The sequence below is a fragment of the Dasypus novemcinctus genome, chromosome 21, assembly GCF_030445035.2.
Source record: "Dasypus novemcinctus isolate mDasNov1 chromosome 21, mDasNov1.1.hap2, whole genome shotgun sequence".
Lineage (NCBI taxonomy): Eukaryota > Metazoa > Chordata > Mammalia > Cingulata > Dasypodidae > Dasypus > Dasypus novemcinctus.
The window spans coordinates 85,842,148-85,859,209 of NC_080693.1; the positions used below are offsets into that span (position 1 = coordinate 85,842,148).

The 17,062-nt window shown below is 66.5% G+C and overlaps 1 protein-coding gene across 6 annotated transcripts in view; it reads left to right on the plus strand.

Moving 5' to 3' along the window:
• The window catches only part of ASPSCR1 (ASPSCR1 tether for SLC2A4, UBX domain containing), a 35,010-nt gene that overhangs the window by 15,444 nt on the left and 2,504 nt on the right, over nucleotides 1–17,062 (plus strand). For all 6 annotated transcript variants that reach the window (XM_058284921.2, XM_058284924.2, XM_058284925.2 and 3 more), the window contains exons 5-12: nucleotides 259–316; nucleotides 1,383–1,456; nucleotides 1,808–2,195; nucleotides 14,764–14,903; nucleotides 14,996–15,077; nucleotides 15,294–15,360; nucleotides 15,599–15,661; nucleotides 15,942–15,994. In XM_058284921.2, coding sequence (XP_058140904.1) covers nucleotides 259–316; nucleotides 1,383–1,456; nucleotides 1,808–2,195; nucleotides 14,764–14,903; nucleotides 14,996–15,077; nucleotides 15,294–15,360; nucleotides 15,599–15,661; nucleotides 15,942–15,994 — 925 coding nt within the window. The remainder of the gene's footprint in view (nucleotides 1–258; nucleotides 317–1,382; nucleotides 1,457–1,807; nucleotides 2,196–14,763; nucleotides 14,904–14,995; nucleotides 15,078–15,293; nucleotides 15,361–15,598; nucleotides 15,662–15,941; nucleotides 15,995–17,062) is intronic.

Below are 17,062 nucleotides of genomic sequence, written 5' to 3' on the forward strand. Positions count from 1 at the left end.
TGTCCCGAGTGTGTCCTGGCGGCTACGTGCTCGCAGCCCGGCACGCCCGCTGAGCGGCCTCTGTGTGCATGCCTTCTGCTCGGCGAGGAAGGGGCCAGGGCCCTGCCTGGCCTCGCCTCTGTGCCCCGAGGTCCGTGCCGCGCGTGCCCACCCCCTCCGGGGCCTGCACGGCAACCCTGTGCCTCCGGCCGGCCCCGCGCAGCAGTGGGCGTCCCAGCACGCCAGGGCCAAGCCTCTGACATCCTCCCTCCCCTGCAGGGAGCGCGTGGAGCAGCTGCGCGAGGCCACCCCGGTCTGTGTTTACATGAGGGACGAGGTAGGTGTGCCCGCCCACCCCCCGGCTCCGTCTCCAGCCCAGCCCAGCCCAGCGCCGCTTTCCAGTCTGGAAAATTCACTCTTCCTCGGAGCTGCCTTCAAAGCAGCGACAGGGGACTTAGGCCCTTTGAAAGTGTGTCTCATGGAAAAGCGGAGGGCGGAGCGCCGGCCCCGCTGGAGCCGCCCGGGGGCCGCTCAACGCCCCGCTTGTCTCCTCAGCTTCTCCCCGAGCCCAAGAGTCACAAAAGTGGTTTCACTGTAATAAATATTTGCTCTGCCCTGCGCTTTGATCTCTTCTAAACGGCGGGCGGCAAGGCGGGGGCCAGCCCCGCGCTGGGCCCGACTGCCCCACCCGCCAGGGCGCCCCTCCTGCTGCCAGCCGCACACAGCCGCTTTGTTCTGCGCTGGCAGTGCGCCTTTGGTGGGTGGCGCTGTCCCCGAGGGGCTCCCTGGCGGGGCCGGCGTGTGGGAGCTGTGCCCACCTGCTGATCCCACAGCGGGTGGGGGCTGAGGCTGCTAGGAGCTAGGAGCACACTTGGGAGCCCCCGGCAGCGGCCTGCGCCCGCAGAGGGCTGACGTCTGGGTGGCCGGGTGCCCCGGGACCGGCCCTGCCCTCTCTGGGCTCGGCAGCAGGGGTGCTCGGGGGAGCGGCTGTGTGACCTCAGAGCAGGGGGGTGCCAGGTGCGGCCCATGTCGCTCTCCTGCCTCCCACCGAGTTGCCCTTGTGTGATGCTAAGGGCGGCCCGGGGGGCTCGGGGCCTGCCCTGAAGGGCTGGGGGTTGTGCAGGTGGCCAGACCCTGGGGCTGGCGGGAGCAGATGCCGTGAGGGCCCTGGGGCCCAGGGCGCGGGGGTAAGCCTGCCCAGCTCGCTCCAGGGCCGCAGCGCAGCCCCCGCCCCGGCCCCTCCCTCCTCTGCTGACGGAGCCCCCCATGCTGGACACACAAACCCCTGTGCCCACGGGGGGCCCACCAGCCAGAGGGGCTCGTCCCAGGGCCCACGGGCAGGGTCCAGGCAAGGGGCACCCCGCCCCGTCCCCCGGTGAGGGCACCCGCCTGTCCCTCCACAGGTGACCGGCCAGGCCGCCTTGCAGAGGACAACGCTGCAGTCGCTCGGCCTCACCAGGGGCAGCGCCACCATCAGGTCAGGACGCGGGCGCGGCCCCGCTTGGCGGGGCGTGTGCCGGGGGAGCAGCTCCGTGGTCCCGGGGGCGAGCAGGCCTCGTCCCGCCGCCCGCCGCGTGCTGGAACCCTTGCCCACGGCGCCCCTTGTGGGCGCACACCCCGGCGTTCCCAGGCGAGGGGCCCGTGCACCCCCCCCCCCCCCCCCCCCCCCCGTGCCTGGCGCAGCGACCTGGCAGCTTCCCAGCCGGCGCCTGCTTCTTGAGCAGAGTTGGCTGAAGGGCCATGGCGTGGGGCTCTCGGGCCTTGGCTGGTCGCGGCGCTGAGTCGGGGGCACGGGGCGGGTCCCCTCACCTCTGGGCCTCCCTGCCAGGTTCGTCGTGAAGCCCTGCGGCCCGGCGAGCAGGACCCCGGGGAGCCCGGTGCCCTCCATCTCTGCTGACCTGATGCCCGGCCACCCTCAGCTGCCCCTGAGCTCGGGGGGACGCAGCGGGGGCGACCTGAGCCACCAGCACGACACGGGTGCCTTGGACACCAGCCGTGCGGAGAGCCCGGGCCCAGAGCCAGTGGGCGCAGAGGGGCCCGTGCCAGCCCCCTGCGCTCCTTTCTCTGGCGAAGGACGACGGCTGGGTGGCCCCCCGGGGTCTGCGGAGCCTCTGGCATCCCCGTCAGCCACGTCGCCAACGTCCTCTAGCCCTGGAGGCCCCTCCGAGCCCAAGAAGTCGAAGTCGGGCCAGGAGGCCCCGCGTGGAGCGGAGCCGGTGAGGTGGGGTCTCGGGGGGCTGTGCAGGGGAGGGCGTCCTGAGCCGAGGCAGCAGCAGCCAGGGCAGCTCTGCGGGCGCGTGGGTGCCAGCCTCGGGCGGTGTTGGGTGCTGTTGGGTGCCGGCCTCGGGTGCTGTTGGGCAGCAGCCTGGGGCACCATTGGGCACTGGCCTTGGGCACCAGCCTTGGGTGCTGTCGGGCGTCACTGGGTGCCGGCCTTGGGCGCTGACAGGTGCTGTTGGGCGCCGGCCTCGGGTGCTGTCGGGCGCCATCCTTGGGCACCATCAGGCTCTGTTGGGCCCGGCTCTCCTGCCGTTTTCCCTCCATGCCCCGGGCTTGCTTGGTCTTCTCGGGCAGGGACGTGCCCAGTGACCAGCGCCGCCAGGATAGCCCTGCCCCTCTGAAGGTTCCCAGGGAGGGCGTCGGCATGTGGGGTAAACTACGTCCGCGTCGGGCGTTTTTCGTCTGGTTTTTGGCCGCTGTGGCGCGGCTCTCTTGGCCGAAGGAGAAAGGCGCGTGGCTGCGCAGCCCTGGGCTGGGGCCGTGCGTGGCAATTCCCAGTGTGGGACCCTGGACCGCCTGGGACACCCCTGACGCACGTTGGGAAGCTTGGCCGGGAAAGCGTCTGGCTCACCTGGGTGGGGCCTTCTCTGGCCTGCGCCCCGGAATTTGGCGGGAGGAGGGTGGCCGCGGTGGCTGGGCGGTGCGGGCCCTGGAACGATGGCCAGTGATCGCCCTGCTTCCAGCTCCGCCGAGGCTGTCCAATGCAGACGTGGAGCTCAGCGCGTCGTGGTGGGTGGCCACGCAGTCCCCTCCACTGCTGGGCTTGCTGGGCCGCCTATTGGGCTTCTGGCCGCCGCCCAGGCCTGGGCTGCCCCGTTGCCTCCTGCTCGCACCCATGTGCTGGCCCCGGGGAGAGCCCACGTGTGCATGGCCCGAGTGGACAGCCTGCGGCGGGCGGGCCCCAGGAAGCAGGCCGGCCCCTGGCCCTGAGCCCTCGGCTCGAGTGTTTGTTCTGGGGCCCGGTGACATCCATCCTCTCTCCACCTGGGCCCTTTCCGTGGCGTAACATCTTTCAGGTCACCATGCTGCGCGGGTGTCAGCCCTTCCAGCCTTCTTGTGGTCAGGTGATGAGCACCTCGCTGTGAGTCCACGTTTTCTTCCCGTTCCTTGGTGGGTGGGCGCCGGGCGGCTGCCGTTGTCTGGTGGTTGTGAGTGACGCTGCCGTGACCGAGTGTGAAGTGTTGGAGTCCCTGCTTCCAGGGGTGGAATTCCAGGTCGAGTGGCGATTCTCTTCTTTCCGAGGAACAGCCCGACTGTCCTCCCCAGCAGCTGCGCCGTTTTCTGTTCCCACCAGTGATGGATGAGTGTTTCTGTTTCCACAGTTCTGTGTTAATTTTTTTATTTACTTATTGAGGTACATTACTTGTACATAAACTTACATAAACAATAAGCATGTAGTAATATCGTGAAATTACGAAACACGCACACGTAACATCGTGCGGAACTCTCGCACCTGATCATGTCACCAACACTTTGCATTGTTGTTAAACCTTTTAACTAATGATTAATGTTTAAGTTTTTTAACAGGAGCCGTTCTGAGGAGTGTGAAGTGGTATCTTGTTGATCAGCATTTCTTTCATGGCTAATGATGTTGAATATCTTTTCGTGTGCTTTTTGGTTTTCTGTGTATCTTTTCTGGAGAAAAGTTATTGTCTGGGTTGTTTATCTTTTGATTGTTGAATTATAGAAGATCTTTAAATATCCTGGGTGTTAAACCCTTATGGAACATATGGTTTCCAAGTATTTTTTTCCATTCTGTAGTTTGCCTTTTCATTTCCTTGGTAATGTCCTTGGATATGCTGTAAATTTTGCTGAGATCTAACTTTTGTTTTGTTGTTTGTGCGTTTCACATCATATTCAAGAATCAGTTGCTGAGGACAAGGTCCTAGTAGTGTTTTCCCTCTCCCAGTTGTGTGGTATTAGCTCTTATACTTGGGCTGCTGATGGGTTTTGAGTTGGTTTTTGTGTGTGGGGAGCCGCAGGCCCATGATCATCCTGTGAAGTGTGAGTTTCCAGTTTTCCTGGCGCCGTTCGTTGAAGAGGCAGTTCTTCCCTCTTTGGGTGGACCCGGCCCCCTTGTTGAGAAGCAGGCGGCCACACGGGGGGTCAGCTCTGGACTCTTGGTTCTGTCCCTTTGCCGTATTTGTCCCGTTACTAGAACCACACTTCTTTTTTTTCCCCTGTATGGTTGCCTCGTTGTCGTTTTGGTGCATCGTTTCGCTGCACGGGGCCCACGCCTCTGTGCACAGGGCTGGGACACATCCCCCCACAGTCCCCGGAGGTCCCAGGAATTAAAACCCAGGTCCTCCTTACGGTAAATGGGAGCTAGAGTGCCTGAGCCACAGCTGCTTCCGCCACACTGTTTTGATGACTGTAGCTTTGTGGTGAGCTTTGATATCGGGAGGTGCAACTCCTGCAGCTCTGTTCTTTTTCTAGTTCGTTTCATCTATTTGCAGTTCCATAGGAGTTTGAGGTTTGGCTTTTGCATTTCTGAAAAAAAAAAAAAAGCTGCTAGAATTTTGGTTGGGATTGCACTGACTCTCGATGCTTTGGGGGGCGTTGGTACCTTCAGTGTCAAGTGCTCGGCAGTGAACTTGGGGTCTTATTTATTTGGATGTTCTATAGTTTCAGTAAACTTTCGGCAGTGTTGTGTAGTTTTCAGTGTTCCAGTCTTCGCATTCTCCTTTATTTTATTTTTTTTAAAGATTTATTTATTTATTTATTTCTCTCCCCTTCCCCCCCTCCCCACTTGTCTGCTCTCTGTGTCCATTTGCTGTGTTTTCTTCTGTGACGGCTTCTATCCTTATCAGCAGCACCAGGAATCTGTGTTTCTTTTTGTTGCGTCATCTTGCTGTGTCAGCTCTCCATGTGTGCAGTGCCATTCCTGGGCAGGCTGCACTTTCTTTCGTGCTGGGCGACTCTCCTTACGGGGTGCACTCCTTGCACGTGGGGCTCCCCTATGCGGGGACACCCCTGCATGGCGGGGCACTCCTTGCACGCATTAGCGCTGTGCATGGGCCAGCTCCACACGGGTCAGGGAGGCTCGGGGTCTGAACCCTGGACCTCCCATGTGGTAGACGGACGCTCTATCCATTGGGCCAAGTCTGCTTCCCCCTCTCCTTTATTCTTATCCTTTAATATCTTATTCTTTTAGAAAAGCAACTTTCTTTTTCTATATTTTGTGTATCTGCACTCAAGATAGGGAAACCCAAGATTTTACTTGATAAAGATTATCTTGTTGAGAAAAAGCTTTTTTTCCCCGGGACTCTTGTGGACGGTGGAGCTCACTGAAGGGGTCTCAGCGGGTGGTCCAGAGGCGGGGAGGGGGTTGCGGGGCGGGGCAGCGGTGCCTCTGCACGCCGGCTGCGCCTCTGGGGGGACGAAGCGGGGCCAGGGAAGGAGAAGGCCATTGGCGGGTTGCTGAGGGGTGCACCGTGTGCAAGGAAGGGCGCGGAGGGCAGGCCCGAGCACCCAGGCGCGGAGAGCCAGGCCGCTGGCGTCCTGGCAAGATGCCGGCTGTGGAGGGATGCTGGCATGCCCCTGGCCCCTTTCTGTGCCCGTGGTCACGTCCCCAGGGCCTCAGCCACCACGGTGGGCATTTGAGGAGGGTCCCAGCGCAAGCAGGTGCGTCCCAAGAAACAGCCCTACCGGGAGCAGAGGGAGGGTGGGGCGGCCGGGGCGCGAGGCGGGGCAAGCAGGAGTGTCGGGGGAGGGCCCGTGGCCGCGTTAAAAACTAGGAGAGGCTGGTTTGAAAAATACCTTGGATGGCAGAGTCTTTTTCTTCAGGAGGTGCCAGGGCTTGAACCCCGGACCTCGTACGTGCGAAGCAGGCGCTCGACCGCCGAGCTGCACGTGCTCCCCTGACAAGTTCTCGAAGGTTTTGGTATTTGATCTTCCCCGTCTCTCACTGCCCAAGCATTCGCTGGGTCCCCCTCTGCCCATGGCTGTGCCGAGAGGGGGGCCGGAAGCGTGTGACTCTGGGGTAACGGGACACTCTGTAGGACTGCCAGAGCACAGACTGCCCTGGGCGCTGCGGTGAGGGCTGGTTGGACCCAGGACGCTGGTGGCCTCTTGCACCAGGTGCTGCTGGAAGCTTCTCCAGTGTTGCCGCCGCGTCTGTGGGTCAGCTGTGCTTCCAGCGTCCCTGGCTGCGGCTGCTGTCCCTGGCTTCCTGAGTTAGCCCGTGTGCTGTTTGCAGAAGTGTCTTTGGCATTAATTTGCATTTCCCTGGTCACTAAGGCTGGAGCCCCTCCTGACATGCCTGTTTCGCCTTCTTGGAGTTACCTGTCCCGCTCTTTGCCTGTTTTGTCCATGTCAATCCTCAGGATGCTCAGGCCTTGTTGGTTTACATCACTGTGACTCTGCAGATGGTTCTTCATTGACCAGCAGTCCCTTCCTCACACTCGTCAGAGCCTCAGGGTGCTCGTTCCTACGGTTTGCACTCTGGACGTCCTGGGAGCCCCTCATCACCAGGCCACACGTGGCCCGGCGTTTTCTTTGACCAGCTGTATGGCGCTGTCTTTTGCGACACGGGCAGACCCTCCTTTGCAGCTCTGGCTTACTTTTCCCCGTGTGCTGCCCCAGGTCCCAGCAGCGTCTGTTAGACCCGCCGGCCGCCGCCTGGTTCTGGACCGCGGGTCTGGTTTTGCCCCCGCCGCACCTTCCTCGCGGTGGGGTGGAGCATGTCTGCTCTGTCCTCCTGCTTGGTCAGTTGGTGGTGTGGCTGTTCACAGGTTCCTCCTCCGCATGCACCGGTCACGTTTGCCCAGTGCCTCAGACGCCCCTGCAGGGCGTTGCGTGGACTGTCGATGCGTGTGGGGCAGCTTGCAGCGTCGCAGAGTCAGCCGTGGACCCACGTCCTTTTCCACTACCTTGGTTCGTCTTTTGCTTTGTGTAATGTACTGTCTTTTCTCCGTGAAGGTCTTACACGTACTTTGCTAGGTGACTTTGGGGACACGTGGGGCTAGTTTTTACCGTACCCTGAGTGGCGGTGTGTCTGCCAGCCTGTTCTGGCCGTCCCTGCGCTGCAGCGGGCTGCGGGGTTCCTCGGTGAGGTGCAGTCGTTTGTCTTGGTTTCTGCCAGGTCTCTAAGCAGTGACGGCATGCGCCAGGGGGCTGTCGGGTCCCTGCTTCCTGCTCGCTCTTGCCTGTGCTGCAGCAACAGGCGGCCCAGGCCCCTGTGGCAGCGGGTGTCCCTGCTGAGCCTTCACCTGTGGAGACAGTTCCTCAGCACAGGAGGACGAAGGCCTTGATCGAGCTGGGAAAATCTGTTTGGTCGTCATCTCCTGAGAAACGTCTCTCCCAAGTGGGTGTTGCCCGCGAGCATCGACGTGGTTACGCGCGCCCTTCTTCCTGCTCGGTAGTAATGTCGGGCCGGGTCTGACAGTTGCCTGGCGTTCAGCCACCCTCGCTTCCGGGAGCTGACCCGGCTTGGCAGTGACGCATTTCGTCTTCACTGCGCCGCTGGCCTTGGTGATGAGCACTTTGCTCCGGAGTTGGGCGCTGTGTCCATAGCTGCGAGGCATGCAGGGGCCGCCTGTCTGCGTCCAGCTCCCGGGTCCGGCAGCGCCCTCGGTCCTGCCCTGCCTGGGTGCGGGCAGCGGTGCTCGTCGGCACCTGGAGGCGCGGCTGCACGGCCTCCGTGCAGCCCTCCTGGGCCGGGCCGCTGGGGTCGCGGCTCCCTCGGCTCCCTCGTCGGCGTCACCGCGCAGTGACTTGCGCGTGGATAGCATGGCAGCACGTTGGCCGGCTCTGCGCTTTGCAGGGCTCACCCAGCGTTGGCATTTCATCCTAAGTAAATACATTTTTTTTTAAGATTTATTTTATTTATCCCCCTGTGCCGCTTGCTTGTGTCTGCTCTCTGCGTCCATTCACTGCACATTCTTCTGTGTCTGCTTGTCTCGCTTTTTGTTGCGTCACCTTGCTGAGTCAGCTCTCCGCTGTGTGCGGGCGAGCCTGCCTTCACCAGGAGGCCCTGGGACGCGAACCAGGGCCCCCCCCGCGTGGTAGACGGGAGCCCACTTGGTTGAGCCACGGCCGCTTCTCCCTAAGTAAACAGTCACACGACTGCACCTGGTCGTGCTGCGTGAGGCGCTCCCGGGCCGTGTTCGGGTGAACGTTTCCGCGTGCCGGCATCGGCTCCCCACACGCCAGGAGGGCCCGTCCTCACCCGCACGCGGGCTGCAGCTCTGGGCCGGTGGGCATGGGCTCCTGCAGCGGCCCCCGGGGCTCGGCCTGCGCCCCCAGCCCCTGCTGCGGCGCGGTGGTGGAAGGGTCAGACGGACGGCTGCTGCGGACACCGGGCTCCTCCCCGCTGTCGGGCGTCCCCTGTGCTGCCTCGGGCCGCCTGTCCTGCCTGTGCACGGCGGGGATGCTGTGATGTCGCGCTGTAGCCTGCGGGCGGAGCTCCCAGCCGCCCGAACCTGTCCCTCCGAAGAGCCACCGCCACCGCAGGCCTCAGCGGTCCACCTCAGGCTTCTTCGGGACCCAGCGCCTGCGTGGGAGGAGGCGCAGTGGAGGGGCCGGCCGAGGGCTCGCGGCCTTGCCCAGCCCGGCCGCCCGAGTAGCTGCGCCCCCGCCAGGCTGGCTGCTCTTTCGCACCCTCGGCCACTTGAGTCGCTCGGTGGGGCTGCGTTTTAGGCTGGAGCAGGCGGTACTTCCACACCTGGTGGTCGTCAGGGCGATGAGCTCTCCTCCTGAGGCACCTGGGTTTTTTGAAGGCTCTGGCGTTTAAGCCCCCCCCGAAAGCCCCCCCCCACTTTTTGCTCAGCCTCCTCCCGGCTCCGTGTCTCTGTGACATTGTTGTCCAGGAAGGGCAACAGCCACCCCTGCCCCGAGACCCCCAGCACACCCCCAGCCTCGCTGGTGCCGTGATTGGTGCGGTGGTGAGATGGGGAGCCAGGGCCCCTGCGGGGCACGGCCAGAGGGCTGAGCCCCCATCACCGTGCCAGCCGTGACCGCGTGGCCGCCATCAGGTACCTGACGCCCACAGGCGCGTCCTCAGTGGACGCTCGGGCTCCTGTGCTGGCCGGGCGTGGCCAGCCCGCTCCACCGCATTGCCCTGGTCACTCCGACCTGCCCCGCCAGGCCCCCCGCCCCCACCCCCGCCCCCTCTGCGGCCCTCACTCGGGACTGCTGTGCCGAGCAGTGGGGGTGGCAGCTCGGGCGGGCGCGGCCCCCAGTGCCCACACCCAGGTGGTGTTTGGCATTGTGTCTTGGGGCCTCCCCAGCCCCTCACGACCCCCGGCTCCTGGCTGCCGGGTCCTGGGATCCTGCTGCAGCTCCCGGGTGCAGCTTGGGCCGAGCCTGGGGCCTCCTGGGCAGGCGGGCGCTGCTGTCGTCGGGAGGGGCCGGTGCCCCCCTCCGCACAGGCCTTTGATCTGGGAGTCGGGGTTGATTGATGGCGGCGCCCGCCCTCCCTCACCCCGGCACCCCCAGGGCCGGCTGGCCACGCGGCATCTGCTTTGTGTCCCTCTCAGTCCCCGGGGCAGGGCAGGAGGGAACAAAACAAAACCTTTTGGGGGAACTTCAAAGGTACACTTTCGTAATCAAAAGAAGTTTCCAAGTTTCCCATTAATGTTTTGCCTGTGTGTGGTTTTCGGATTTAAATAAAGAGCAGAAGAAAGAGGCAGGCTGAGGGAGGCAGGTCCTGGGGGCCTGGGGCGGTTTACAGCCCGGCCAGCGCCTTTGATGTCTGCGGTAATTACGAGGCGGGAGCGGAGCTGCGCTGGCGGCCACAGCCTGGCCGGCCGGGGAGAGACCAGGCCGCCCGGCCCGTGTTTGAAGTGTGTGCCCTGCTCAGGGGCCCGTGCCCCCAGCAGCCCCCTCCCCCCGGCGGCCCCCTCCCCGCGGCCCGGGGACGCAGCTGGCAGGGCCGGGGCCCCGGGTGGTGGCGCTCACTGTCCCGGGATGAACCGTGGTGGGGGCAGCATGGCCCCCGGGGCTGACCCTGGCCTGTGACTGCGGTGGGGGGTGCACAGTGTGGTGGCCGGGTCGGTGCCCTCGGCTCCTCGTCCGCCCTGCGCCGGGAGCCGCGGCCGTGTCAGCCACGCAGGACGCCCGTCTGAGGTGTATGGGGTGCAGAGACCCTGGCTGAGCCCCCGCAGCCCCCGCAGCCCCTCAGGCGTGGACCCCGGTCACAGTGGGGTGACGCCCTGGGCAGTGCGGGAAAACGGGTCCTGCGGGCAGGGTCTCGGCTGCTGCTGTTCCAGGCGAGGGGCCTGGGCGGGGAGTTGGCTTCCGGGCAGTGCCCACGCGCTGCCGAGCCGTGCACGCGCCTGTCGATGCCACCACCGCTCCCATGCCCCGAGGCCTTGCTGTGCCCTGCGCAGGTGCCCGGCCGCGACGTGCGGCTGCACCCAGGCCAGGCGCTCTGAGCGGGCCCGTCATATCCGCTCAGACCTACGTCCCCCGGGGGGTCGATTCCCGGCCCCTGCCAAAGGCAGCCGTGTCCAGACGGGCGAGGATAGGAACAAGGACAAGCTCCAGTGCCCGCCACCACGCAGCCGCCGCCGTTCCAGAAGGTCCAGGCAGCAGGCGAGGAGGGAACGCAGCTTCCAAGTTGGACAGGAAGAGGCCACATCCGCCCTGCCCTCGGGCGCTGTGGTCCCGTGTAGGGAGCAATGGCCGGGCTGCGGGAAGCTAGAGACGTGGGCTGGCGGGGTTTTGACGCTCCACAGCGACCTCCGAAAGGAAATTGCAGTGAGTCTCGTTTAAGTGGAAACTGCCGTGGCGCAGCATCCCGGCCACGTGCTGGGTGCCCCCCGTGGTTCCCCATGCCACCTCTGACACCCCAGGGGGCCCCGTCTCTCTTGGGCCTGGCGAGGCCTCTTGGGGGCTCTTGTCCCCACCAGGGACCTGCTGTGCTGGCTCTGCTGTGCCCCCTTCTCCCCTCACCCCTTCCCTTCCCTGCCCCACTCCTTCTCCATACCCCCCACCCTGCCTCCCCCACCCCCTCCTCGCTCCCCTGCTCGCCCCTCCACACTTCTCTACACCCCCGTCCGTTCTCAGCCCCATAGCTCAGCCCATTTCTCCGAGGCCAGGTCTCCGGGCCTCCCCATGGTCCCTGGCCTGCTGGAGGCTGTGGGGTCAGTGCAGGGACAGAACCGACACTGGCCCCCGGCCAGGCTCGGGCATGAGAGGGAGTGCCAGCAGCAGGACCCGGGACCCCGGCCCGCTCCACAGGGGCGGCTCCCGCCCTGGCTGCGCCCTGGCTGCGCGGTCACGCCAGGGACTCCAGCATCTTCTGCTCGGCTGCCTCGGGACTGCCGTCTTCTGTGTGGCCCGGCCTCCAGCTGGCTCGGGCCCCAGCTCTGGCCCCATGGGGGCAAGAGGGCCCTGACGGACCGTCCCTGCCCCTGGAGGGCAGCCTGAGCCCCAGGGCGGCCGGGGGTGGGGGGCCGCCCCCGCCAGGGTGTGGGTCAGCGCCCCTGCTCGCCGGGCAGACCCCTTGGCCCCTTTTGGGGGTCCCGTCTGCTCTGGAGAACCTCCTCCCAGGAGATGTGGGTCCTGGGGTGCAGGAGCACCCGAGGATGCGCTGCTCCGGCTGCTGCTGGGCAGCCCAGAGCAGCAGGAGGGTTGTAGCGTGTGATGCAGGAGCCGAGGGGAGCCTCCGAGGGCGCCAGGCCAGCCTGCCCGCCCGGCCCCCGCACACAGGCCAGGGCCAGGGCTCGGGGCTCGCGAGGGCCCACGCTGGCCCTGGCTGCCCAGCTTGAGGGGCTTGTCATGGCTCTGTGCGGCTCCTCGAGACCCCCGAGGTCCTTGCCCGCTGGGCGAGTCCGCGCCTGGGTGGCCCTTCGTGCCCACTCTGAGGCCCCGGGGCAGCATGAGGTGCCTGAGTCGGCATGGGGTGCGGCACCCCACATGCCAGCGGTGGGTCGGCACGGGGCCGGCCGCTCTGGGCGGGGCTGGCCGAGGGGTGCTGGGCACTCGGAGACGGGCCTGCGACTGGCCTCCCAGCACCACGCCCACGGCCAGCTTCCTGCCTGCTGGTGCCCGCGCACAGGCTGAGTGCGCGCCTGCAGCGCCATGGTGAAGCTCGACAGTGCCCCTTGGGCCTTGTTTTTTCCTCAAAACGAGAAACCGGGGAGGTCAACTCAGAACGGGTCGAGAACCTACAATGCCAGCGTTGAAGCCGCAAACCTCCTGCAAGGTAACACGAGCCTTCAGGGCCTGGATGCGCCTTTGTGGTGCCGCCAAGTGCGCAGGCGACAGAAGGAACGACGCAGAGCGTGACTTCATCAAAATAGGAAGCTCAGCATGCCGGAGGGAACTGAAGAGGGCGAAAAGCAGCTCCGGAGCGGGAGGAAGTGCTCTCAGAGCCAGTGCTGGCTGTGCTTGGGGCCAGGATGTGCTGACGCACGGGCAGAGGACGAGTGCACATTTCCCCCGCAAGTGCGAATGCCAGCGGGCGCGTGGGGAGGCTCGGCCTCGGCAGCCGCCAGGGAACCAAATCAGAGGCACAGGCGGTCCGGCTCACGGCCACAAGGACGAGAAGAAAGGAGAACGAAAGGAAGGTGTTGGGAGGAGCCGAGGAACTGGCCCTCGGGTGCAGCACGGTGGCGTGTAGCGCAGCGCTGCCGAGTGGAAGACGTCCCGGCGGTTCCTCCAGAAGCTAAGCGCAGAGTTCCCGCGTCTAGTACAGACCCAGAGCGCGCAGCCGCGTCTCGGCCCGTTTCCTGGCAGCAGTGTTCGCGGTAGCTCAAGGCTGCAAACAGATGGATGGTGGAGCCAGCGCAGGCCACCCCACGGGGGATGGCCAGTTGCCGTGAGCCAGGCTGCCGCGAGGGAGAACTGGAAGAGACGCTGCGTGGGAAGAGCACAGAAACCGGTGTCACTCGGGAGAGGTGACCAGAAACAGTGGGCTTGTAGAGGCCGATGAGGCCACCAGGAGGGGCAAGGGCGTGTGCGTGAAGACGGAAGTGGGGGCAACAACAGTGGGGGTCCTGGGACTGCTGTCCCCCCACCGTTTCCTGAAGCAGGGCCTGAGCCCGCGGCCCCCCACCTTCCCTCCCCAGAGCCCTGCTCCTCAGCACTCTGAAGACCCCCTGAGCCCACCTAGGGTCGGAGCCACGCTCGGGTAACTGCCGCCAGCTGCGACCGCGGTCCTCAACCAGCTGTGGGCTGGCGGGGTTTCCTGCTGGCCAGCACATCACCCCGAGCTGCGCCCACAGGGCCCAGACCGCTGTGCTCCAGCCCCGCAGCGCGGAGGTGGCCGGCGCCTGCTCTGCGCCGGTGGCTTCTCCCAATGCCTGCCCTGACGGGTGCCCAGGCCTGGCCTCGTGGGACGGCCTCAGAGCCTTCTGGACCCACCGCCTCTGCCCAGGAGGAAGGGCGCCACTCGGGGGCTGCCTGTTCCCGCCGTCCTACCCCGGGTCCCGTGAGAGGGTCCTCTGAGACTTGGAAAGTCGCTTCTTTCTGGAGGGAGAGGGTGCGCTCCAGGGCCCGGCAGAGGGGCTCGGTCGGCGTCACCTTCCGACGGAAAGCCCGTAGCCCTGGAGGTCAGGCGGGGGCTCACGCCCCCTGGCCTTGGGGGTCCAGCAGGGCCGGGGTGTGCCCTGGAGGAAGGGCAGTGGTGGGAGCCTGTCCTCGGACCCGGGCTGCCCTGGAGTGGCACCTCCCCAGCTGCAGGGGTGCAGGTGGACCTCAGGGAGACCTGGCCGAGGGCCCTCCCGGGGGGGAGCCTCTGCGAGCCGCTACTGCTTCTAGATGTCTGAGACCCGGCCTGGCCCGCGGGGACGTGGCAGCCCCGGCTCTGGGCGCGTCCATTCTGCATCAGCCCTCCCCCACGAGCCCTTCTGGAACGGAGGCTCTGGCTGGCCTGGCACCTGGCACCCGGTCACAGCCTGGGGTGGCTGTGTGTGGGCCAAGGAGGCCGTGGCTTGGAGGCCCTGCCGCGGAGCTGCCACCTGGCCTAAGCCTGCCCTTCTGGCCCCTGAGGTAGGGCTGCCCGGCTCTAGTTGACTGTCCTCAGTGCAGGAGGGCTGGTGCCCAGGTGTGGCAGGGGCCCAGGGGACGAGGTGCATGGGAGAAGCCCGGGCAGGGCCAAGGTGGCAGGGCCTGGGAGGACACGCCTGGGCGGCGGCTGACCCTTAGAGCAGGTGGGGCCGCGGCTTGGCGGGAAGGCTGCCCGTGGTGCACGAGGCCGGCGGCCCCTCAGCGGCCATGTGGGGCGTCCCGGCTGCGTAGGGCCCTGCCACCACCAGCTTTGCTGAGACGACCGGGGGCAGGGCCGGCCGCCTTGTAATTTACGTTGCCACCACTTAGGACTGACCATGTCCCCAGGGTGGACGGAGGGTGGGCTGCTCCCCGGGGAGGGGTGAGGCAGCCGGGCAGTGGGAACGGTGGGGTTCAGCAAAGGGGTGACAGTGGGGCAGGCACTAGGCCTGCTGTGGCTGCACCCTCCTCTCCGGTCCCGAGCTGCTCCCAAGTGGGTCGTCCTCGGGGGCGCGGGTGGGGAGGGGGCGCTGGCCTGGCCGGGCCGCCTCACTGCCGCCTGCCCCACAGCCCATGGACCGGGCGCCCGTGCTCTTCCACCCCGCCCTGGAGGAGCCGCTGCAGGCCTGGCCCCCCGAGCTGCCCGACGAGTTCTTCGAGGTGACCGTGGACGACGTGCGGAGACGCCTGGCCCAGCTCCGGAGCGAGCGGTGGGTGTGGCCCCCGCGCTGGGCCCTGGGTCCCTTGGTGCCCTCCCCGGGTTCTGTGGGGAGCCCTGAGATCCTGGACCCCCTTCCCACAGGAAGCGCCTGGAGGAGGCCCCGCTGGTGACCAGAGCCTGCCGCGAGGCGCAGACAAAGGAGAAGCTGGGGCGGTACCCGAAGGTGAGCGGCCGGGGCAGGCGCCCGCAGGAGCCGCCGGGGGCCAAGGGAGCGCCCGGCGAGGGAGTGCCTGCCCGGCCATCGGCCTGCTCTCCCAGCTGCCCTTGCTGGCAACGTTGTAGACGCAGCGGGCACAAGGGCGGCCCTGGCTGCGCGGTCCTCAGCTGGGGCGGAACGGGGTGGCCGTCCCTGCCTGACCATGGCGCGCCTGCCCCCCAGGTGGCCCTGAGGGTCCTGTTTCCTGACCGCTACGTCCTGCAAGGCTTCTTCCGCCCCAGCGAGACAGGTATGGCCCGCGCTGCCACACCAGGGGCTCGGCTGGCAGGGGCAGGGGCCTGAGGGCTGGGAGGCGGGCACAGCCTGGGGGGCAGGGCTGGGCCCAGCTCCTCCCGGCCTGGGGCTGCAGCTCAGCAGGGAAGTTGGCTGCAGGCAGTGCCCACCTGAAGGCCGGCAGGCCTGGGTGCAGGACATGATGCTGGGGGCTGGGAGGGCAGGGGCACCCCTGACCCCCGCCTCGCCCTCAGTGGGGGACCTGCGGGACTTCGTGACGAGCCACCTGTGCGACGCGGAGCTGCCCTTCTACCTGTGTGAGTTCTGCGGTCCCCACCTGTCCCGGTGAGCTGCGGCTGGCTGCTGTGCAGGTCAGCGGGCCGCCGTGAGGCTTGTTTCTGGGCAGCAGTCCCCCGTAGGCTGTGCTGTTGGGACAGGGGTTCCCAGGCTATCCCGCCTGGAGCCGGCTCAGCACGTCAGGCCGGGGGGGGGGAGCGGCCGCTGCACTGCAGGCCCTGGAGACGCCGGACCGCGCCCTCCCACGTGCGGGGCCTGGGCTGGGGCGGGGTGTTCCAGCGGCCCCCCCTCTCTCCACAGTCGTGGCCCCCCCGAAGGTGGTGCTCAGCGACAGTGCACAGACCCTCTTCCAGGTGCGTGGACCGTCCTGCCGTCCTGGGGTCTGCCGTCCTCTCCCACCTCCCCGGAGGAGCCGGGGTGGAGGGAGGGCGCACCCACAGCTGGGGGCTGGGGGCTTCCTGCTCTGCCCCAGGGGTGGGTGGGTCCACGCGTGGGTCCTGAGCTGGAACTCGGGGGGACCCTGCCCTGAGGACCCACCCCCTGGGGACCCCGCCCTGGCTCTCCACTGGGCAGCCGGGGCTGGGCAAGGGCTGCAAGGGCCGCCCGGCAGAGGAGCTGCGCTGGCTGCTGGCACGTGTCTGGGCTGGGGGCTGTGTGTGCGCCCACTCCAGCCTGGCCCCTGGCCTGGTGCAGCTCCTCGAACCCCCGTGGTGCTCTAGCCAACGACGGGTGGGTCCTGGCGGAGCAGCTATGGGCCCAGCTGCCCCCGTCCGGGGCAGGAGGTCCACTGGCTGCCCTGTGGAACTTGGAGGGGAAACGCAGCAGGCTGTGGCGCTCCTCGCAGAGAGCCGGCGCTGAGGTGGGGCCGCCTGTTGGTGGACACGGGAGGCGGGTCTCGCCCTGCTCCCACCTGCCGGTGCCAGGCGGCATGGCACCTGTGCCGCCTCTCCCGTCCGGGTTGGCGTCTGCCCGCTGCGACCAGGCAGCAAGCAGGATGGCACCAGGGAGGCCGGGCTCGCACCACGGGTGGTCTGCGCCTGCGCAGGGTGGGGCGGCCAGCAGGGGGACGCTGCTGTACTGGGAGAGGGATGGAGGCTGGGCCAGACGGAAGGGCAGGGGAGAGCAGGCAGCCCCCCACGGGAACACGGGGCCTTTGCGCCCCCACGGGCAGGGGTGACTTTTCGGCTTGGGGCTGGGGTCCTGGCCTCTCCCCCTGGGGGTGACGGGGGTGACCTGGGGCCGGCACAGGTGCGTTTCGCAGTTCGCTCCCCGTCGGGCCTCACATCCACGCCACTCAGGCCGCCCGCGAGCACCCCCACCGCACCTCCCTGCTTCGGGCTCCAGGGGTCCTTTCTCTGCTCCTTCACCTGGGGGCCTAGTGAGTCCAGGGCACTGTACGGGGCACTCAGCCGGGGGAGCCT